Source organism: Palaemon carinicauda, chromosome 11, assembly GCF_036898095.1.
Source record: "Palaemon carinicauda isolate YSFRI2023 chromosome 11, ASM3689809v2, whole genome shotgun sequence".
NCBI lineage: Eukaryota > Metazoa > Arthropoda > Malacostraca > Decapoda > Palaemonidae > Palaemon > Palaemon carinicauda.
Window position 1 is genome coordinate 75,773,634 of NC_090735.1, and position 24,811 is coordinate 75,798,444.

Sequence of the window (24,811 nt, forward strand, 5' to 3'; positions counted from 1 at the left end):
ACTTGCGGTAATGAGTAGAAATTGTATCAGGTAAGAAAGTTGTTCAAGTAATTTAGACTAGTTCTAAATAAGTATCGATAACAATATTTGCTAATGAAAGCTATAATGTTTCACTTTCTTTCATACTCTCATGGAATCTCATTGAAAAACTTTGACCGTCGATATCTCAAAATTATACTTATTGACCTTCAAAACTATTTTTCTCCGCAATTTATCAACCAATTTCAAATCCAAATACATCGTTGTAAAGAAGAATAAATTTACAATATATTGTATTGAGGAATTTTTTCTGAAGTATATTTTCTATTTTCTAGATTTTTTCAAACTTTCAAAGTATATAAATATATAGATATTTATATAAAAAAATACTGAAAATATGGAAAATTCCTACTTACATTTTGTTTATATTGTAATAAAAAAGTTAGTGGAAATTTTTAGTTAATGCTATTCAGTACTTTTTGATAAATGTTTTTTTTTTTTTTTTTTTGTTTAACAGATTTTTCCTTCATTTAAAAAAGAGAATTGTCAGAGTTCAATGAAACTCGCACAGATTTATTTTTGCACTAGGAGGTATAATATTTAGAAAAATCAGATTCATCCAGTGATAAACAACGGTTTTGGGTTCAATGGCGGATGCTCCCCTTAAGAGGAGAGAGGGTTGGCGAACGTTGACTCATCCAAAGGGATAGGCTGGATCTCTTCTGGTGCTTATGCATTGCCAGGTCCTATATATATATATTGACTTAATTACTCTAAAAATATTTAGTAAATCATTTTCATGGCGTGGGGGCATGGCTCTAGTGGCGTAAGGTTGACAACGTAGTAATTTGAAGAAGGGGTACAACCTTGCTTGTGAGGTGACCCTCTCTCCGCTAACTCCACCCATCTTCTTCTCATATCATTGAAAAAAAGATAAAATTAACTCTAGAATTTTCATGTCTTTTCTAACCCCATCGAACTAAAGAAATGATGTAATCACTTGTGCTCATACCTCATGTGTCATACTGCATACCTAAAAATTACGTAATTCATAACAAAACTGCGTGAAATAAAAAGTTAATTCTTTAAAATAACGTAAAGTTACATATACGAAACTGAATGAAAACACAATTAAATAAATAACGAAAGTCTTACGTAATTTACATACATTATTTAATCCTACGTGAGGTGAACTCAGCTTACGAGCTGGCTATACATCTTTTATATACACAAATAAAATACATAAGTAAAATATTTACTCTAATGCTAGACCAACTTCGTAACAATATATATATATATATATATATATATATATATATATATATATATATATATATATATATATATATATATATATATATATATATATATATATATATATATATATATATATATATATATATACAGAGAGAGAGAGAGAGAGAGAGAGAGAGAGAGAGAGAGAGAGAGAGTAGAGAAGGCCACCTTTGGAAAACTTAACCTGGCAACGTACAAAGTCAGGACCCTGTTCAGAGAAGATGTTGTTGTGTTAACTTAGGATATAATAGGACTGAGGGAAATTAGAAGAACTGGGGAATCTTATATGGAGTAAAATGGCGGTCAACTCTTTTGCGTCACTGTATATGAAAGGAATAAAGAAAAGGGACTGGGTTTTATTATCAAAATAATCGTAACATTTATGAATCGTATAGTATCAAACTAAATTAAAAGTATACACTAAAAATATAAAATTCAGAGGAAGAAGGAAAAACTCTTTATGAACATATGGAAATGTCTTAAAATACATAAAACTCTATTTACATTTGTTTTTGGTGGGGATTTTTATGAAGTAGGTCATAAGAATAGAGGAGAATCAGGTGTAGCCAAATTTAAAGTAGGCACAAGACATGACAGAGGAGACATGCTAGTAGAATTTGCTGAAAAAACTATCTAAAAATCATTAACACCTTTCTTTAATAAAAATGAACACAGAAAATGGACACGGAGAAGCCCAAATGTAAAAATGAAAAGCGAAATCAATTTTATTCTCGGTGAAAAAAGTTGATTTAGTTAAGAAGGTAACAGTGTTAATCAATTCAAGATCAAGTGACCATAGAATTGTGAGAGGTAATATTTGTGTATATCTAAGGAAAGAAAAATAAACACTAATTTTAAGAAAAATTAACACTCCTGTAATAAGAGAAAAATATGGTGTGTTTAGTTTCGCAATACAAAATAGGTACTCACAGCTACATGACGAAATGGAAGCAAATAAAGAAGAAATTAATAGTAAATTACAAAATTTGTATTGGAAGCAGCACAGGAGCTAGGTGAAATATTTTCTAAACTAGATCAAGAAAAACTATCAAAAACACAAAAATCTGACAAAGGAAAGATTGAAAATGAGAGCGAAAGCCAAGTTAGATGAAATACAATTAGACCTATCCAAAACAATAAACAAACTAAAAACAAGACATTCGTAAACAATAAAAAAGGAAGAAGCATCAAGTTAAAGTAAAGGTGACTTAGATATAGGATAATTGATATATCAACGAAAGAGATCAAGTGATAAATATTGTATAGGATTTCTATACAATATTACGCAATATTGATAAAAGAAATAACTCCTCCAATAGCGATAATGAAACACCTGAGGTAGTAAATCTCGCTGAGCTTTACACAAAATGTTTGACAGACTGCTGTATACCTTCAGTTTGGAAAAAAAAATTATCATAATATCATTTCACAATAAGATAGACGCAAAAGACCTAAAAAAATTTACCACTCAATAAGTTTACTCTGAGAAATATATGAAATATTTACTAAGATCATATTAGACAATGTGAAAAGAATGCTAGATTTCAATCTGCCAAAAGAGCAGGTATGTTATAGAAGCGGATGTTAAATAACTGACCATATCCACGATATTAACCAGGTAATGGAAAAAAATCAACTGAGTATGACCAACCACTATGCATGGTATTTAAAGACCATGAGAAAGCTTTTGATTCTGTCAAAACTTTAGCAGTAATGAAAGCCCTTCGAAGACGATGAATAGATGGTACTTATGGTAGAACATTTGAAGATATCCATACGGGTAGTTCAACTATCCTAAAACTACACAAATTTAGTGAGAACAAATTCTAATTGAGAAAAGGGGTTAAATAAGGAGACCTTATCTCTCTAACTCTGTTTACTTTTTGTTCTTTCTTTGACCTTAGGTAACATTGGCCTTGATATAAAGTTCACGAGGACGTTGTGAAAACCCAATGAACAAACAAAATGCAAGTAAACAAACACATGCAACGTAAGTTCTATACGTCCTTGGAAACTGGCTGTTCCTCTCGTAGGTCGTAGCTGGCGTTCGCCTACCCTCTACTAATGCCTACGATCTCTGGCAGACGTACGCGATTTCAAAATATAAGTGAAAAAATCGCGATATACATGCAAAAATAAACACGAAAAGACGATTCTGTCAAACGCAGTCATGCAGACGACGCAGTAAAGATGACGTCATAATTTAAAGACAGCTTTACTTTCATAATTTGTCAAATAAATATGCTGAAACTTCTGGAGAGCATGTACGATATGTTTCTGCATACATAGAAACAATAAAACGATTTTCGATTTCTGAAAGTTGTTATGTCAAAACATCCTTAAATCATTCACAGCATTCCTAGAAGAAGTTTAAGAATTTATATTGGGAAAATGTAGGAATTAAAATTAATGGAGAATGTCTCAACATCTTCATATTTGCAGATGACGTAGTTCTTTTTAGTGAATCATGGAAGGAATTACAAAATATAATAGAAGATTTGAATAGAGAAAGCAGAAATGTAGGACTGAAAATTGATATGATAGGTTGATCAATTGATTGATTTGGAGTTTTCTCGCATCGTGACCTCTATGGTAAATGAATATTAGCAAAACTAAGATAATATTCAGTTAAAATTCAGAGAGACAGCTAATAAGGATTAAGGATGACCCTCTAATAATTGTTAATGAATGTATGTACTTCGGACAGACAGTAAGTGTTTCCCCATGGCACGAGACCAAAATTAAAGGAAGGATAAACATGGAATGGAAAGCTTTTAGTATACAAAAAGAAATTATAAAACGTAAAATGCCACTTTCTCTAAAAGGAAAAGTTTTTAATCAGTTAGTCTTACCAACATTAACTTATGCATCAGAAATTTGGATCCTCAAAACATGAGCCTATTACAACTTAAAGAGCTATGGAATGGAAAGTGATAGGAATAACAACATGGATACGAGAGCAAATTAAATCATAGGATATTTCAACAACATGTAAGGAAATAAAATGAATAGGGGGACATGCAATGAAACAGACAAACGAAATATGGACGAAAACAATTAACAGAATGGGTCCTTGGACACTGCTTAGAAACTAGTGTCTAGAGAAGAAGACACCGGATTCACGAGCTCAGAAAATTTGCTCTATATATATATATATATATATATATATATATATATATATATATATATATATATATATATATATATATATATATATATATATATGTATATATATATATATATATATATATATATATATATATATATATATATATATATATATATATATATATATATATATATATATATATATATATATATATATATATATATATATATATAAACAAACACACACACACACACACACACACACACATATATATATATATATATATATATATATATATATATATATATATATATATATATATATATATATATATATATATATATATATAGATAGATAGATAGATAGATAGCTAGATAGATAGATATTATTTAGACATATACATGTAAATGAATTACTTACCCTAACAAAGAAATGCATAGTAACAAACTTTTTATTCGATAAATAGCTTTTGAATAATAATTCTTATGAAGATTGAGTCACTAAATATATGAATTGAAATATCTCTGAATCTTTTCTGAGTTATTAAATCTATGCAGTTTAAATGCTTTTAATATTTTCTGAAGCATAAAATAGAAAAATAAATTTCCGGTAAAAAGAGGGGAGGGGATAATAGCCCCCCCCCCCCCTACTCCATCGCCCATGGACACTTCGTTGGACAGAAAATCCATGAAACGTAAATAACACCGCTGCTGAATTGCGTAGCTGGTTATGTGCAATAAAACCCAAGTAATTCTAGCTAGTGGCTTCATCACAGAGAACTTGACGCATTTTAGTTATTCATTAAGAAACTTACTCTATGATATTTGGTATTCATGAAGCTAAGGATCATCATCGTCTCTCTCTCTCTCTCTCTCTCTCTCTCTCTCTCTCTCTCTCTCTCTCTCTCTCTCTCTCTCTCTGAGTCTAGATCGTTGTTGGACTGACGTAAATTGGCATCGTATACAAATAAATGAGTTCTTGTTCAATGTCCACATCTCTGAGCCATAAATAAGTGTGGACCGTGCATAGGTTTTCAAAGCTCTAACTCTTGTCTGATTCCCTATTTTGCTGTTTATCAATAAGGTTTTCAGATTGTTAAAGGCATTTTTTGCCATTAGTATTATTTTTCTTTTAATTTCTTTATTATATTTTGCATCATGTGTTTTCATGCTGTCTATATATACAAAGCCATTTGTTTGTTTTGTTGTTGCTCCGTCCATTATGATGTTGGAATTTGGAGGTTCCAGTTCTTTTTATGCTACTACCACTTTTATTTTCTTTATGTTGATTTTAAGTCCTATGTTCTCAATCTCACTTTTTACCGTGCCAAGAAGTGTTTGTAATTTCTCTTCTGAATCAGGTATTATCACAGTGTCATCTGTAAATCTGATATTATTTGCTTTCATCTCCAACTCCTATTCCTTCCCTTCCTAATATACGTATTATTTCTCCATAAACATCTTTTTGTACCACTATTGCCCTCTCTGTTAACATGCGAGTGTTGAATATTTCATTTATTTTACATTTCCCTTTTATTTTACTTTTTATTCTATTTAATGCTACTGTTAATATTATTTTGTTATTATACTCATTAAGCTGATGGTCCTGTGTATACTGCACTCTACGGCATTGTGGATAGCAATGAAGATGGGTTTCTACATCTCTCTTGTAATGTATCCTATGTTATATACTTTTGGGCAATTGTGCCATTTTTGTTAGTCCAAAATTCCCAAATGCAAATAGCATTTCTATTGATAATTACCAATCATGGCCCAGGCTTTTGCCTTTAACTTTTTTCATTACACCTACTATTTCTTATTCTAGTAATTCTGGACCATTTATTAGTATATGCAACTTGGGTCTATCAACTCTATCCTCCTCAAAAAGATCCTTCACATATTCTTCCAACCTTTGGGAATATCCTCTATCTCCATCATCAATATCCCCTCCTTATTCTTAATCACATTTCCTCTTGTCTCTCTCTTTCTTCCAATCACTTTTCTTGTGCATAATCTCATATCTATGATTTCTTTCTAATTCCTCTACTTCACACTGTTCATTAATCCAGTTTTCCTTTGCTGTGTTACATTCCTGTCTAATTTGTAAGTCTAGTTCCTAATGATTGAGGATTTCTTTCTTTGTTCTTTGTTCTTTCTTCCATCATATCAAGTATGTCTCCAGTCATCCAAGTCTGACGTCGTCTTCTTTTCTGATTGGGTACTAGATCTCCAGTTGGTTTTTTTAGGGAGGTTTGCAGGATTCTCCAGTTTCTGTCTATCTTTCACTTAGCCTCCATAGGTTCTTCTCCAATCAGTACCTCATACCTGTTTGACACTTCAATTCTATATAATTCTTTTAGTTGTTGGTCTGTTACTAGGAGTAATTTCTTTAGTTTTATTCTTAGTGTTGTTACCACCAGCACATGGTCGCCGTAGCAGTCTGATTCTGGAAATGTTCTTGGGTCCTGCTTCTTGCTTGGAACGTGAAAATAGTTTAAGAAGTTTATGCCAAGCCTGATCTCAAAAGTCAAGAATCTCATTTCCTATAAAAAAAAATCGGTGGTAGTCCATATGTACTGTATATCAAAAAAAAAAAAAAAAAAAAAAAAAAAAAAAAAAAAAAAAAAAAAAAAAAAAAAAAAAGGTATTTTAGCTTCACTTATCAGGGCATGACCTATATCCATTATTAATAATTTTTCCATCATTTATCCTTCACTTTTGATGCGTTTGTTGTTTTTTAGTTACCAGTCTAAAAAAATTATTTTTTACAGGCTCACTATCATGAAGGTTGAATTCAGATTCAAAAACGGAAGTGTCATCCCTGGATGTGACCCTGATAATCAAGATAATGCAACAACACCTTATTTGGAAATAATAGATAGTTATAACGAAACCAACAGGTATGGGAAAATAGAAAAATCGAGAAAAATAAAGTTGAAAAATAGATACTTGTTACTTCTCTTACATTTTTATATTTACAATATCAACATCGCAAAAATAATTTCCTTTGCAGGTTTTGTAATGTAACTGCACAAAATATAACTATATACACGTTTGGAGATCTAGCCACTGGCAAAATTGTCACCGACGGATCCTCTGACATCGATCCAGATATTCAGTGAGTATTTTCTCACCTCGTGGTTAATCTATTTGACTGACATTTGACTGTTGTATTTAGTTCCAATCCTTGAAATATTCACTATTACTCTTTAACATTAAATTGTTTCATTTGTACGAATCTCTTGGAAAATGCGAATGGAATCATGCAAAATGTTGAAAACCTATTATAATAGTCGATGGTTTTTCTTACCTTTAGGATAGTTCAGGAGAAGCTTCCATTTTGCTGTGGCGGTACATTTTATGCAGCCTATCAAGATAAACTGGCCACCAAAGATCACTACGCCACTAGCCCTGATTATCCTCTTGACTACAAATCAGATATGAGATGTCCCTACATATTCAGAGTTAGTTTTCTGAATTGTTTCACTATTTTAGAGTAAAAAAGAAAAAATTAATCATTAATGGTATTTTTTTTTAATGTCAGGCAACGAAGGATACAAAAGTCATGGTGAAGTTAATATTGTGGAGGAGGAGGAATAACGACAAGGAATTTGGCTCGTTTTTAAGTTTATTAGTTCATATTTTTTTTTTAGAATTTAACAAAGGTGATACTTCATCTGCATTATAGGCATCATAGATAAGTTTGATTTCAAAACTCTACATTGTTGTTATAAGAAAATATCATATGAATCTTTCTACGTTTACATTCATGTATTTTCTGTTTAAAAACTGAAACGTTAGACAAGATGTTTTTTTGGAAATCCTGTGACCAATCCTCTATAAGCGTAATTGTTTCTGTGATATATATGACGCCATCAAGCTGGGATTGAAGGCTACTCTATCTTTTGCAGTGTATCCCAACACCACCATCCAAAACCTGTAGTATACAAATCGACTTCATCGACTTCAGACTTGATTCATCAAACGCCCAGGCAGCTATTGCCGGATTAAAACAAATTCAGGGAGCAAACTCTACTGCCATTGCTCCTAACCAAGGTTTCAAGAAATGCGGCAAGAAAGATTATGTGCGAGTGGCCAAATGTGGCAGCATAAGTGGACCTGAAAGTCAGCTGTAAGTTTATTTTAATTATTATTTTGGTAAGATTCTGGGAAGAGATAAATTTGTGACTCTGAGCAGCTAGAAACTTCCTCTAAATAATGAAAACAATTAACAGAACCATTCTTTTGTCAAGAAATCGAAATAAGTCATAGAATGAAAAACTATACATCTGTTACAGATACTGCAGTGGTCGGGAGCCTTTCGAATCGTGGACTTCCGAAAATGAGATTCTTGTCTATTTTAGATCGGATAAAAAACTACAAGATTCAGGATTTGTTATATCTTACAGCGCACTTGATGAAGAATATGGTAAATGGCCAAATATTTTTTAACCTTGTTTATATATTGGTAGCCTAAATATGTACGCTTATTGACACACATTAGCGTACACACACACACACACACACACACACACACACACATATATATATATATATATATATATATATATATATATATATATATATATATATATATATATATATATATATATATATATATATATATATATATATATATATGTATTATATACACATATATATATACACACACACACATATATATATATATATATATATATATATATATATATATATATATATATATATATATATATATATATATATATATATATTGGTAGCCTAAATATGTACGCTTATTCACACACATTAGCGCATATATATATATATATATATATATATATATATATATATATATATATATATATATATATATATATATATATATATATATATATATATATATATATATATATATATATATATATATATATATATATATATATATATATATATATATGTATATATATACATACACACACACACACACACATATATATATATATATATATATATATATATATATATATATATATATATATATATATATATATATATATATATATATAATAACAACAACAACAAGTGCAGCCGTTTATAGTCCACTGAAGGCAAAAGCCTCTGTCATGTTCTTATTCAAGTCTGGGCTTTGGCCATTTCGTTACCACGCTAGCCACTGTGGATTAGTAAGGGTGGGATACATTAGTCTGATCGCTCGCAGCAAACCAGGTTAGTATGGGTGTCCATGGCATGTACCGCTTTGCTAGTCATAGAGCAACACAGACCATTTCACCAAGTTAAGGTATCACCACTGAAAGGGATATATATATATATATATATATATATATATATATATATATATATATATATATATATATATATATATATATATATATATATATATATATATATATATATATATATATATATATATATATATATATATATATATATATATATATATGTATATATATACACACACACACACACACACACACACACATACATATATATATATATATATATATATATATATATATATATATATATATGTATATATATATATTAAATTGAAGAGAGCCATATGTATTGTTACATTAATGCCTGGATTCCCTTATCAACCTTGGGATCAGAGTCCCAAGACAAAACCAGTCAAAGACATTAGTATCTGAGCGACCGCGAATCGAACCCTGGTGCAGAATACTTGGATGACAGTGACAGTACCACTTACCAAGTAGCTCTTTGAGTTGTAACTAGCTTATGCTCCAAGGTGTAGGTAAAACGCCAAGTTTTTGGTGTATATGTTGATACTAGTAGCTACAGGCCAAAGGAATGCTGCAAAAAACCCCTTGAGTAATGCCTACAGTGCACCTCTTGCGGGAACATCTAATTTAAAATATGCTGAATTTATGTTTGTGGACTTGTATACTGACAGTTTTTACAGGTTTGAAGGAACGTCACTTTATGACAAAAGACGTCTTAATTGGGTGGAAAGGAATATAGAAATGTCTCATCCTGAAAACTACCTCCTTTTTTTTTCTTTTTTTTTCCAGGAATTTATTCACCGGCAGAAGTTAATGCTACATGCCGTAAGTACCAAGATCTTTTTCCTCGTGTTCTTCTTTATGTACTGTACTGATAACTACAAGTGTAGTGTTAACGCTTGGCAAATTTTTCATGAAGACAGGTTTTTTTTTTCTTTTAAATGTCATTCATACAATCATATTGTTACTTAATGTTCCCATTGTCTTCACATGAAGCCTCAATATCTATTACATTTTTTCATTGTTTGGAGCGGCAACTATTACATGCATGTATGGAGGGTGGGTACTTTTGCTATACAAACTCTGTCAGAAATATTGATGAGCATTAATACACTGACATTTTCGCAAGTTTTGTGCACGATGTTGTCCTCCTCCGAGAAGGACAAATAAACGACCTTTAATTTTGCAGGCTGCGGTGAGGCCATTCCATCACGGCTGAGAGCTGAGAGTGAGAAACTGAATCAATCAGGATCCAAAGGAAAGGGTAAAAAGAAAAAGGAGGCGAAGAGGAGAGGAGCAATAAAGAAAAAGCGATTAATCAATAAAGCGAAAAGGAAACAGAATAAAGGAAACCTTGAAGCTAAGAATTTTAGGAAAGAAAAGAATACTGAGAAAACAAAAGAAATCATTCCAATAAAGAAAAAAGGAAAGTCGCCTAAAAGTCGAGTGGAGAACTATGTTTTCAATGAACCAAAAAAGAAAGTGAAGAAAAGGATTATCAGAGCTCTAGATATACCAAAGAATGGAAAAAGAGGGAAGAAGTCAGGTATCTCGACATCACACGGCAAATCTGAACAATCGGGCAAGACCAAAATTAATGGTATCAGAAGGCAAAATAAACGAAAAAAGAAGCTTAAGAAAAATAGATATAGGGAAAATAAAGTGAATAAAAGCAGACGCCTAAAATCGACAAAATTAGATTTCAAGAAAGGAAAACCGAGGGTCTATAAAGGAAAGAAGATTAAAGATCCGAAAGAGTCCTCATTCATAGTAAGTTTTTTTTTTAGTTATGCAGATTTACTTCCGCAATAAATTAGTAATGGTTTATGCAGTATAAAGCTTACTGCTCAATCTTTCACCTTATTCTCCTTCTCATTCAAAATGATTAAAGTGTAAATGACTTTGATTACAGTACACTGCTAAAAAAGTAATGATTTTTTAAAAATCTTGTCTAAAACAATCACATTGTCATCTCTACCTTCTTTAGGTACAACCTTTTAGAAATTTGTGATTATTTCTATCATCGACCTAAACAGCAGAAATAATTTGTCTCGTCTCCCAGAAATTGTTATGACTAATAAACGTCTCAATAGTTTTATCTTTTAATGACATTAATGTAACGATTGTTGGAAGATCTGTATTATTCCATATTGATATTCTGGGGAATCATTTACAGGTAACAATTCTTCAGAGAGTACTGAACAAAAAGACAAAAAAACCCAAGAAAAAAAATAGAATGAAACGTCAAAACAATGAAGGCAAAAAGAAGAAAAAGAAGAATACTTACAAAATAGCTCGACAATGTGTGGGCGTTGCTGTGAATGACTATTTCATACTAACATCAACAGCTTGTTGTACATATTGCCGGTAAGTAATGACGCATTTAAATGTGCATTGCGCTTCATTTATGTTAGTGATCGTCATACTGTATGTCTTATATTACTTATAAAAGAATATTCTAAATAAGCCACATGAACACTACAAAATTCAATTTTCAAAATGTCAAACTTATAAAGCCGTTCTAATGACTAAGTAGTAAAATTGATATTTGTAACATAGATTCCCTCAAATGATCACTGCTCGACTGCTAATGTGAGACTCGCTACTTAAGAATTTGATATATTCAAAATTAGGATATAACAACAGAATTAATGGTAAATCTTTAGATATCTTAAATTTCACAAAAAAACCTTTGTAATATTTTGTAGAAGAATAAAATTGACACTTTCTATCATCTCAAAATAAACAACACATAATTGTATCTTATCGAAAAATACCATTCAATCTTATATTGCATTAACCTGTATCATTTACTCAGAAATACTAGATGATGAGAAATCATAGAAAGTTGCTTCAAAAATATAATGGGGAAATTTACTTAATTCACTTCATGACAACATACCTTTAGTCAAGAAAATTGACTGTTTAAACAAAATTATAGATCATAACAGTAATAAACACAATAACAAAATCACAACAATCAATAAAGTAAACTCTTATTACTTACAGTAGACTTGATATGTAAGACAGTTCTTGCATGTTTTAGTGCAGGGAAGCAGTTTTGTGCTGTATGCACTACAAAATGCACTCTGTTCAAGTACAGCTTAGTTATATTGACTACAAATTTTATTGTTAGGCTTCACTTTTGATTTACGCAATAATTGCGGTAATTTTTATTGAGTTTCTTAATTGCTTAGTAATGGCAAATATACCCTAAGACTCTTTCAGCATGATACCTCCCAGCCCTTCATTCAATGGATCTGACATTTATGATAAAAGTCTCTCTGACTTCTAGTGCATGTAGTGTCAATTCATTTTCTGAAGCCTACTTAAATTGACCGAGAATTTTCGTTTAAGGTACATTCCACTGCACTCTGTTTTTTCACTCCTTTAAAATTCCTACCAAAGACCAGAAATATTAACACATCTGTTTGCCAAATTCATCTAGAATTGTTTTAATAAGAGGATTTATATCACTTGTATTTAATCTTTGGTGGAAACTCGATCATTGATCCAAAGCAATTTAACTCCCTACAGCTGATCTTGTGTCTTAATACTGGAAATTCATAGACAATTTAGCAAGTTAAAGGTCAAATAGCCAATGCTGCTTGCCCTATTCTCTGTGAAAAGTTACCGCACAGTTCATCCATTAAACCAGCAATACTTTAACTGGTAACTTTCAGTTTACACCCAAAATATTCTTCTCCCATGATACTTCTGCATATGGGATTAGACAGTATACTTTGCTTATATTGACCTTACTGAAGAGCTTATCCTTTAGAAAAATCCCTATCGTACCCCTAGACCTCCCATTGGCTATTGCATTCAGGTGACCATAATAAAGAATCTATCTTCGCCATCCTTTTCTCATCACTATTACTTCTGCATACTGTTATTGAACTGCAAACAGAAGTTTACCTTATAATGATTCTCATATCAGCATTTTTAGGTTTGTTGTCAATGTGATATACAAGGTTTGATTACTGCCATGGTGTATATCGTCTTACCTGGAATGTCATGAATTAATAGTGCGATGTTTAACTATTCCATTATCGTTGTCGATTCTTGGTGGATGTAATGATACTCGGTTGTATAAAAGTTTATTTATTTGAATAACTACATTGTAGGCTCAACGCTTATGGCATACTTTAAGACACTCTTGCTCTCTTGAAGCTCCTGTTTGGACTGGAGTCGTAAACAAATAGAGATACAAACTGAACAATTGGACAGCGTCATTAAGGATTCTAATCTGATATGCAGTACAAAAGAAGAGTTATATTCTATCTTAGAACTAATTTATAAAGGCTTTAATGCTTTATAACATATGCTATAACACCTATAATTAAACTTGAAGCATATTCTATCAATGAAATCTGATTTAATATCACTTTCAATAGAAATAACACTCACACATAACAAGCATTTCCTTAACTTCTTTTTGGACCAGGTTCTTAGTAAGATAGGGAAAAGGATCCCTTCGTGCTCAGACTAGCTGGTCCATATTTCATTTTTTCTCAAACGTGTTTACTCCTTGTATTCTAGCATAAATTTTATCCATAATTTGTTGCCAGAAAAGTGGACTTCTAGGTACTCTATAAGCAAGTCTCTTTATTCTACAAAAACTTAAGGATGTATTTACATTACATAATTCTTGCGAATTTTCATCCGTGTTAGCCAGCCCTCATCCTAAATAACCTGTTTCTCATTTGCCCCATACTGAAAAGAGTTCCACTCAAGAATCTTGCTTCTTCATAGACAGGTATTGCTTTTTCACTGCCCCTTCCTTCTTACTATAGATTGTCAGGATATTTGTGGGAGCATCTTCAATTTTCCACCAAAAGCCTAATTTTTCTTCAAATTATCAACTTTTTCCTTAATTTTATCTAATCCCTTCCATTGCAAGATCAGCTTGTTTCCCCACCCTGAAGTTACAACCTGACCCTGTGGTTAAAGTGAGCCAATTACTCAGCCCCAAATGTATTCCCTCATGGGTTACCAACTTCGTCTTTATCGTCTCTTGTCCATAACTCCTTGAAGATCTGCATTGGTTCGCTCACTGTTCTTCCATACCGCTGAAATGATGAAAATCCATTGTTTGAGAAATATGTTTTGATAAGTACACAATCATGCTGGTGGAAATCAGTCCCAATCCTTTGGTTTCTCTTTACGCATATTGAATATGGATTCTATTATTATTATTATTACTATTATTATTATTATTATTATTATTATTATTATTATTACTCGCCAAGCTACAACCCTAGTTGGATAAGGAGGATGCTATAAGCCCAGGGGCTCCACCAGGGAAAATAGCCCAGTAAGGAAAGGAAGCTAGGGAAAACAACATTTCAAAAAGAGTAACAACATTAGAATAAATATATCCAAAATAAACTATAGAAACTTTAACAAAACAAGAGGAAGAGAAATAAGAACAGCATGTCCGAGTGTACCCTCAACCCAGAGAACCCTAACCTAAGACAGTGGAAGACTATGGTAAGGAGGCTATAGTACTACCCAAGACTAGAGAACAATAGTTTGATTTAGGAGTCAAGAAGAGCTGCTTACAAAACTAAAAGGGTCTCTTCTACTCTCACCAAGAGGAAATTTGCCACTGAACAATTACAGTGCAGTAACCCCTGAGGTAAAGCGGAATTGTTTGGTAATCTCATTGTCGCTCAGTGCATGAGGATAGAGGAGAATATGTAAAGAATAGGCAAGACTGTTCGTTGTGTGTGTAGGAAAAGGGAAAATAAACCATAACAAGAGAGAAGGATCCAATGTAGTATTGTCTGACCAGTCAAAGGACCCCCATAACTCTCAAGCGGTAGTATTTCAACAGGTGGCTAGTGCCCTGCCCAACCTACTACTAAGGTTTGTAAGGTGTTGTGAATAGCTGCTTGTTGTCCAATTGATGACAAAGTTCCATAAGTTGAAAATAAACTGGGTACATTACTTACTTGGTTACTCAGTTTTCTATTTGTGGCAGTGTCCATGTCTCTAGGTAACTCCCAGCTAACTCTCCCACACTATCAAAACATATATGTTATCTATTTTCAACATAAGAGACATTTGTCCCATCAGGCCCACTACTACTCTCATGAAGGAGTTCTCTATCAATGGCCTCAATTCAAGAAGCACTGAACTGGTGTAGCATTTTTGTGCAGATTTTAGGAAAATGTGGTATAGTGGGGCGGTTTAGCTCGAAATTTCAAAAGGATTGTGCATTTTGTGATATAAGCATCAAATTTGGCACAAATGTACATTGATATATGGCGAACATTTTCAGATATTGAGCCACTCGGAATTCTCCCTTCATGTCTGCCATATTGGAATTCAAAATGGCTGCCATTTGAAATGTACATTTTCGATTATCTTTGGATCTAATGCTGCTATTGACTCGATTCTGGAGCCTAAATGTATGTTTTTGGGGGGCAAGGAATCTAATGGTAACAATCTGCATCGCATATCTCGTACCAATGAGCCGCCATATTGGATTTCAAAATGGCCGTTGTTTGAAATCTACATTTTCGATTATCTTTGGGTCTAATGCTGCTATTGACTCGATTCTGGTGTCCAAATGTATGTTTTGGGAGGAAAGGAATCCGATGGTTACAATCTGCATTGTTTATCTTTATAAATTAGCCAACATATTGGATTTCAAAATGGCCGCCACTTGAATTCTACATGTGCGATTACCTTTGGGTCAAATATTTTTACAGTACATGACAATATCCATTTTTCAAAACGACATACTTTATTACAGTACTCCACTTAATTCATGAGAGATGAATATTCATCATCATGTATATTTGACAAGACAACATTTTACTCAAAATCTGGGAAGTAAAAAGTTTTTGAGTTACTGATTAGATTCTGTGTTGTTCTAGGTTTGATATGGCACCTTTCATTCCTTCAATCAATATCACAAAATGATCAATTCGGGGTTACGTCTGAATATCCACAAAATAGTGTGAACATTAACACAAAACAACATAAACTTCTCAAAACTAGCTCTCCTTGTAAAACTCTAAATAAATATCGACTTACTTCAACTACTAATTTTGAGTTTTATAATTTTGATACATGTCTTGGGTCATGTCTTAAATATCTTGGTTAAAATTCTGACATGCTATGGTGTAATATATAAGGTTGGGTGTGTACTGACATTCTACAATGGTCTTGTATTTGAGGCTAAGTATACATCGGTACTGAAGATATGTGTACATAAACCATCTCATGTTAACCAGTTCAGCACTGCCACAAGGAAATGAATGTTGTGGACTCATCTTCCTGTGCAGTCCCCTTCACACACACAGATGGGCTGTGCCCTTAAGGGTAGCCTTCTTGCACTTGCAGCGTCTCACACACCCTTCCTGGCACTTGCAAGAAACCAGCTCAATGCAGGTGTGAGCTGCCTCAGGTAGCCTGGTGTGTATTGTCCTCCAGTCATTGACCAACCCCAGTTTGTTGGTGGTGGGAATTCTGGAGCTGGCAGCAGTATCTGACCCCACACATGTCCACCTTGATATACTGCCCTCTTGACGTGTTCCTCTAAAGCTGCCTTCATTGGAGGGATCAGCTGCACATTGTTCTTCCTTGCAAAGAGTTTCCACCTGACCTTGTCAATGTCCGTGCATTTGTTGGTTCGATCATACAACAGAATCACGAACCTCTCGATGATGCCCATTGCATCATTTGGTATGTCACTTGGTGCGGAAGACAGCTGCATCAGCGCCTCTGTTAACTCTGGCAGTACTGTCCAGACTGCCCATGCTGTCTTCTTGCCATGTCTAGCGAAGCTTGACACAGTATCGCATCCAGTTAGAGCGTGGAACATTGGCAGTGCACAAGCCTTCTTTGGTCCCAGTCCAGCTGCTATTTCAAATGCTGCTAGGTATCGGAAACTTCGGCCTGTTCCGAATGCCAGCCATAGTTTGTCTTCTGGTTGCAATTCCTGTACCACGGACACTGCCAGCACCACAACATCGGTGTCTACAGTCCGGGTGACTATTGAATGGTGTCCGTGCTTAGCTGCATGAGATGTATGTAGCAACATCTGACTGTCAGCTTCTTCATGGTTGCATGAGTCGAGTGAAGTCAGATCTGGGAGTAGTGGCTTGCTGAGCACTGCCTCTCCATCAGTAATGACGAGTTGCTTGTCCTCCTGGTCAAACCATTCCAAGAGAGCTGTTGAGAGAAACTTAAACAGCTCGGTGTTGTTGCTGTCCACTCATAGGAAGTTCTGCCAGTTTCCTGGCATGGATGCGGCGGCCGCCACACGTCTCCGCACGCCCTGTCCCCGCTTTGCACGCGTACTACCTTTCAGTGAATCAGCAAAGTAAGTATCCCAGATCAGATCCAGGCGTGACACTGTTTGCAGCTTAGTAGATATATATGGAATGATCTGATGTGCGTACTCTTCAAAGGTCTTTGATGCAGCCGGCTTCAGCATCTGGACGATAGCTGCTCCATCAAGCACTATACAGGTAGTGACAGAAGTATCTGTCTTAGCGTCGGAGATTTCTTCCAAACATGTGATGAGATCACTCTTGGTACCAGTGAAGAGGTTTCCACCATCGGACAGTGCAGGAGGACATGCCTGGTTCTCATGACGAAAGAACTCCTCAAGGTTTCCATCCCTCGTCTGGCAGCCAATGTACAGGCGTGCGAAGAGTTCACGGTCATTTTTGTCGGAGGTGAGCTGTTGCTGACCTTTGCTCTGGCTTCTTGGAGTTGAAGGGCTGAATACCTTCAGCTTGTTACGAGGTATGGGGTTGTCCACTGCCTTTGTTCTGTCCAACAGACACTCTCTGGTGAAAGCCTTGAACTGCTCTTGGCCAATCTTCTTGGCATTCATCACGGTCTCCACGGCAGCAGGACCTGCAATGTCCTTTGAATCCAGTATGACTAGATCCTGGCTCTCCTCCTCGAATGGGTTATCCATCTCCTCTATTACACCAACGAGAGAGCAGACATCTCTCACAAATGAGGCCTGTACACTTGGAGTCTGATCATGATGGCGTGTGTCTGATGTTTACAGTCTACAGTATTGGTTCCCGTCTTGGAATTCTTCGATCACCCTAGCAACTTCTGATCCTGCAACCATCCAGCGACGAAGGGCACTAGGGTTCTCAATAAGCCCAACTGCGCCACCATCTCCTTTGATGCAGGCATTATTCTGCTCATATGCCTGGTCAGGCGGGATTGAAGAGAACACCCTCTGCATTTTTTTGTAAACCGTAAATTGAGAAGTAGCCATGCAATGCTAAAAGATACACAATGCAGATTGTTATCATTGGATTCCTTGCCCCCCAAAACATACAGTTAGACACCAGAATCGAGTCAAAAGCAGCATTAGACCCACTAATAATCAAAAATGAAGATTTCAAATAGCGGCTATTTTGAAATCCAATATGGTGGCTCAGTGGTAAAAAAATACGCAATACAGATTGTAACCATTGGATTCCTTGCCCCCCAAAACCTACATTTAGGCACCAGAATCGAGTCAATAGCAATTTTAGATCCACAGATAAGCGCAAATGTAGATTTCAAATGGCGGCCATTTTGAATTCCAATATGGCAGACATGAATAGAGAATTCCGAGTGGCTCAATATCTGAAAATGTTCGCCATATGTCAATATACATTTGTGCCAAATTTGGTGCTTGTATCACAAAATGCACAATAGGTTAGCTATGCTGTCCCACTAGTAGGGTGTGTAGAATCTGGTAAAAACTGAAACGATTCCTAACCAATGTTAACCCTAGGATATTTGGCCTTCTTTCCAACAATGAAGTATGTACCTAATTTATCTAATTGATTTTTATAGACTTTTGGTACCAAGAAGTGTTCAACTTCACTGGAGTTCTTATTTTTAACTATATGCTATAGAAAACATTTAATAACTCCCCCACACATGGTTCTGTCAATTAGGTTGGTCATTGATCTCTCACTGCTTAATAAAACAAGGATCTTTCTGCTGGGCCCTTTCTCTTGCTCTTCTCTAATATGGTTAATTTTTTAAGTTTCTGCCAGGAGCGTCATATTATTCTTGAGCTCTTGCCATGGCTACTGCTGTTTTAGTATCAACATTGATCTGGCCCTTCATGATACTCCTCTGGTTCATTGTTACGATTATTTGTACCCACATCGTTCTCGACTATCTCAGACAATTCTTCTGGATCCTATGTACATGGAACATTTCTAAAACTGAGACAATAAAATGCATTATTTAGGTACATAGGATACAGCTCCCCAAAATAGGATGCTCTCCAATATAGGAAGGTGTAAATACACATTACCTAAGTTGATAATTTCGTAGTTATGCAGTCAGTAGGTCAGAGTAGTGTCTCAAAGACCTAAAGTAGGGGTGTAAGAATACTACAAAACTATGTCCTGCGTGTTGTAGAAAGCAAATAAAATTCTTGCTTTATAGCAAAAGGCTACTGTAGGCCCATTGCCAATAATTGTGGAAACTGCTGCCTAACAATTGAACTATTTAGTCAAACATTAGGCCCACTACTAAGAACTGTGGTTGGTGACTGCAAGTGATTGTAAAAACCATTTGCCAAATTATAAACTATGCCAGACGTTTTGGAAATATGGATGCGGCTAAGGGGTCCCCTATAAGTATCAGATAAGCAACCACTTAATGTAAGGATAATGCTGAGAAAGAAGTAAGAATGGTGTCTCACATCTTTAAATGGAAGTGTCCATCCATATCAAAGTGCGTTTCATCAAATATTTGTAGAATGCGTTTCAAAATACCTACATAATTTTGATGGCTGCTCACCTGTCCTACTAAACTAGAACTACCAATATCTGTCTAGAATCTTAAAAATTCAAGTTCATGTAGTCTCTGTCTTCCAGCCACCTCTCTTGCTTCCTGGTATAATTCCTCATCATAAGCTCTATCTTTCATTTAATAGTAAACCTTTTTTTAAAAGTAAACTTTTGTGATAGTCGATATGTTGTTATCTCTTCCTACTATAACTCCTAAATGGTTAATATCCCCATCAATGAGAATTTGCGTATGGTCAGCATACTGAACAACAAAGTAGTGAGATAGATAATTAACTAGGTCATTTAAAATTAATAATAACTGGTCCCAACATTGAGCCATGTAGAACTCAAAATGACAATAGTTTACTGGATGAAGTAGTATTTTTAATTTTAACGATTTGATGACGATTACCAAGATAACTTCGGAACAACGCTGTATCAATCTTTAACATTTTTAAAGGACTTCAAAATTGATTTGGAGACACAAAGGATTTCCACGCTATCACAAAGAAACATAAATTGGACACAATTTATGAATATTAGTTTAAAATAAGTGTTAAACAGAAAAAGCAAGGCTTATGTATAATCTCAGGGAACTATACCTATAGCAGAAAATGTCCTAAGTATTCAGCTTGTATCATTGATGGAATGAGTCATGTGCAGAAATGGAATGTTCTAAAAAAAACACGTATGGCTTAGAGCTTATCTAAATTCTCTTATAGAGAATTTGGCATTATAAGGCTCATTACATTGACAATCAAGTGAGGAGATTTTTATCAAGAAAGGAATTATTTAAAACTTGAACTAAGCAAGAAACTCTGCTCAAGTTTCTAAGTTACTTTACATAGAATTTGTAAGAATATCATTAATTATGAGAGTGAGCAGCTCAGGCGGGAATCTTTTTTACAAACGTTTCTAATTCCTTTCCAAGTTTCCATACTTTTCTTGATGGTAATTGGGATTTTATGTATTAAAGCCAAGGCTCCTTTTTGACTTTTCAAAGATATATATGTTGCATAACCAAGTGATGTTGTTAAGCGATTTTGGTGTCAAGTACATTTCCTTAAAATATTTCTCTGTAAACTAAGTTTTGAACTCCTTACGAAATGTTAAATATTGATACAACCTGGTTCGGAAGTTATTTTGGTAATCGTCATCAAATCGTTAAAATAAATGATACGATTTCTTCCATCAAACTATTGTCATTTGGAGTTCCACAAGGCTCGACTTTGAGACCAGTTTTATTCATTAAATTCTTTAATGACCTAGTTAATTATCTACCTCACTACTTTGTTTTTCAGTATCCTAACCATACGCATCCAGAAGCTTTAGCACTTTGTGAACTTGTTTAGGAGGGCTAAGTGCTATACAATCTCTGGCATTGTCTTATACATTACCAAACATTATGCCAGAGAAGACTTAGCCTTCCTGCTGCTCAGAAAATATGGCTGCCCGTAAAAAGAGGCAGTTATCTATATGGAGCATAGGGGTAAAACAGCAATTAATTATTGTGCATTTATTGCCAGACTAGTCATAAAGCAATGAGAGTCCATCCTTTCACCCACATGAATAGGGAACAACACGGTATCTACTTGTTGTGGCCAAACACAAAAGTAAAGAGTCTTTGAAAGGAGACGGGGCATGGCTACTTACCTGTCCTCAACACCCGTAGTTTACCACCTAAATAATGATTTCATAGTCATTTCAGCTACATTGAAGACATTCAATATTTCAAAGGATGATCAGTTTATACATATCTAGGAACAAGAATTGACATTACATGGTGCAGGCACCAATTTACAGGAGTAAGAATAGGCAGCTGATAGAGTGGTTTTGAATATCAGTTGCTGGTACCCATTTACAGTTGGGATGAGTAATGTAGAATAGATTGGGTGTGAGTGGCAAATGCTGGTATCCATTTTCAGCATGATGGTTAGGTTGAAGATAGATTGGGACTGCATGCAAGTACTGGCACTCATCTACAACTGGATGAATTGGTGGATAACAGCGTTGAATGTAATGGAAAACCCCAGTTCCCATTTACAACGCTGTAGAGTGTGTAAAAAATTAACAAAGAATTCCAAGTGCTGGCACCCATTTAAAGGTGTTTGGTTGGTGGAAATAGGAATATGATTGAATGTAAAATGCGTGCACTTTTGCCAAATGCTAGCAATCCTTTACACCTGGATGGATGGGTGGATGATAAAGTAAATTGAATGTCAAACACTGATAGTTATTTCCAAGTGAAAAGATTGGTGCAAGATAAATTGTAACTATTCGCTAAGCGCTGGTATGCACTTAGACCTAGGTGGATTGTTGGTCAATATAGTGGGAATGAAGTACAAATAGTAGTAACCATTTAAACATGGGTTAATTTGTGGAATATAGATTAAGTCGGAATGCCAAGCACTAGCACCAATTTATTTCTATGCTGATTGGTGGATATTGAAGTAGAGTTGAATGTCAAACACTGTTAACTATCTACACCGGGTTGGATTGCTAAATGATGAATTGTAGTCGAGCACCAAGTGCAGGCCCTCATTTACATCTGAATGTTTGTTGGATAAAAGAATGGTGATGCCTGTCAAACCCTAGTAACCATTTAGATCTAGGTGGATTTGTAATTAAAGCTGAATGCCAAATGCTGGTACTCATCTACAGCTGTGTGGATTGGTGGGTGATGGAGTTGGGTTGAATGCTGTACCCATCTACAGCTCTGTTGGTTGGTGGGGAATGGAGTGGGGTTAGAGACTTGTACCCATTTACTACTGAGATGTGTAGTGTAGAGTAGATTGGTTCTGAATGGCAAATGCTGGTATTCATTCCTAGTCAGATGCATTGGTGTAAGATAAGCTGGGACTGAATGCCAAGTAATGTCACTTATATAAAATTGTATGAATTGATGGATAACGGTGTTGAATGTAACGCCGAAACCTTAGTTCCAATTTACAGCTGTATAGATTGGTCTAAGATAAATTGAGACAAAATTCCAAGAGCTGGCACCCATTTATAGTTGGGTTGATTAGTGTAAACTAGAATGGTATCAAATGTAAAAGGCTGGCGCCAATTTCCAACCGAGTGAATTAGTGAAATATAAGTGTAAAATAAAGTGGACCTGAACACCAAATACTGACACTCATCTACAGCTGGATTGATTGGTTGAGAACAGTTAAATATAATACCAAGCCCTAGTACTGTAACCACTCACAACTTTTAGATTGTTATAAGATGTGCTAAAATGTGATCCTGAAGTTCGGAGGGCTATTCATGATAATGGGGACAAAGTTTCGTTACAATGGGATATCTATAACACACGTGCTAGGTACCACGTGATCACCTGCTACCACTGTCAGAGGTATAGACGTTTTGAAAAAGATTGCAAGTGTAAGAATGAAGATAAAGTCTGCGGGAAATATTCAGGAAGACACTCCACCAGGAAGTGTCCTTTGCAAGTGTCAAAGTGTATAAACTGCACAAAGTTAAACAGATCAAGTGACCACACAGTAAATTCTAGAGACTGCAAGGCTTATGACTTGGAATTAAAAAGACTAGAGGAAAATACTGATCATGGTTACTAGGGATGTCATAAACTGTGGCTATATAAATATACAATCTGTAGGTAATAAGACTGTTCAAATTTGAGAATTGATAAACGAGATATATTTAGATATGCTAGCATTATCTGAAACATGCTTAAATAACTTGGACAAGGCTAAGTTCACTCAAATGACGCCCCCCTCACATGCCTTCTTTCACATACCGAGAGAAGGTAGGTTTGGTGGGGGTGTCGGACTCTTTATTCATAAGAGTTATATACTCAATTCTCAAAACATTGAAAAGAATTAGTGTAACAAGCTTTGACTATATATATAGAAATAAAATGTATGCCAAAAATTAGAAGACTATCCTTAGTAACAATCCACAAACCTCCTAGAACAAATACTAGTATCTTTTTTGAAGAATTCGGTGCTCCCATTGAGATAGATAACATGGAGAAAAACGAATTAGTTATCTGTAGAGACTTCAATTTTTGGGTGGAGAATGCATCAAATCCTGACGCTTTGGTATTCAGTGAGTTACTAGAATCATATTGACTAGTGAATAATGTCGACTGTACAACTACTTTAACTGGGCATACACTAGACTTAGTTCTAAGTGATGATATGAATAATATTGTATCTGATATAAAAGTCGAAGAGAAATGTACTATCTCCCCAGTACACAAACTTATTACATTTAGTCTACCTCTACAGAAACATGCATTAGTAAAGAAAATAAACTTTAGACATAAAACCAATTTTTCTCCTACCGTATTTATTGAAGAAGTTAAAAGAAAATAAACGATGCTATCAACATTCCCTTTGATCATGATGACCAACGTCTGTTAGGAGTTAAGTGTGCTAA

General features: G+C 34.5%; 1 protein-coding gene across 1 annotated transcript in view; it reads left to right on the forward strand.

Moving 5' to 3' along the window:
• Nucleotides 1-24,811, forward strand: part of LOC137649330 (titin homolog) — a 137,909-nt gene that overhangs the window by 56,166 nt on the left and 56,932 nt on the right. The window contains exons 12-19 of the mRNA XM_068382312.1: nucleotides 7,155-7,283; nucleotides 7,397-7,501; nucleotides 7,700-7,847; nucleotides 8,295-8,515; nucleotides 8,682-8,812; nucleotides 10,416-10,451; nucleotides 10,816-11,396; nucleotides 11,803-11,993. Of these exons, the coding sequence (XP_068238413.1) occupies nucleotides 7,155-7,283; nucleotides 7,397-7,501; nucleotides 7,700-7,847; nucleotides 8,295-8,515; nucleotides 8,682-8,812; nucleotides 10,416-10,451; nucleotides 10,816-11,396; nucleotides 11,803-11,993 (1,542 nt within the window). The remainder of the gene's footprint in view (nucleotides 1-7,154; nucleotides 7,284-7,396; nucleotides 7,502-7,699; nucleotides 7,848-8,294; nucleotides 8,516-8,681; nucleotides 8,813-10,415; nucleotides 10,452-10,815; nucleotides 11,397-11,802; nucleotides 11,994-24,811) is intronic.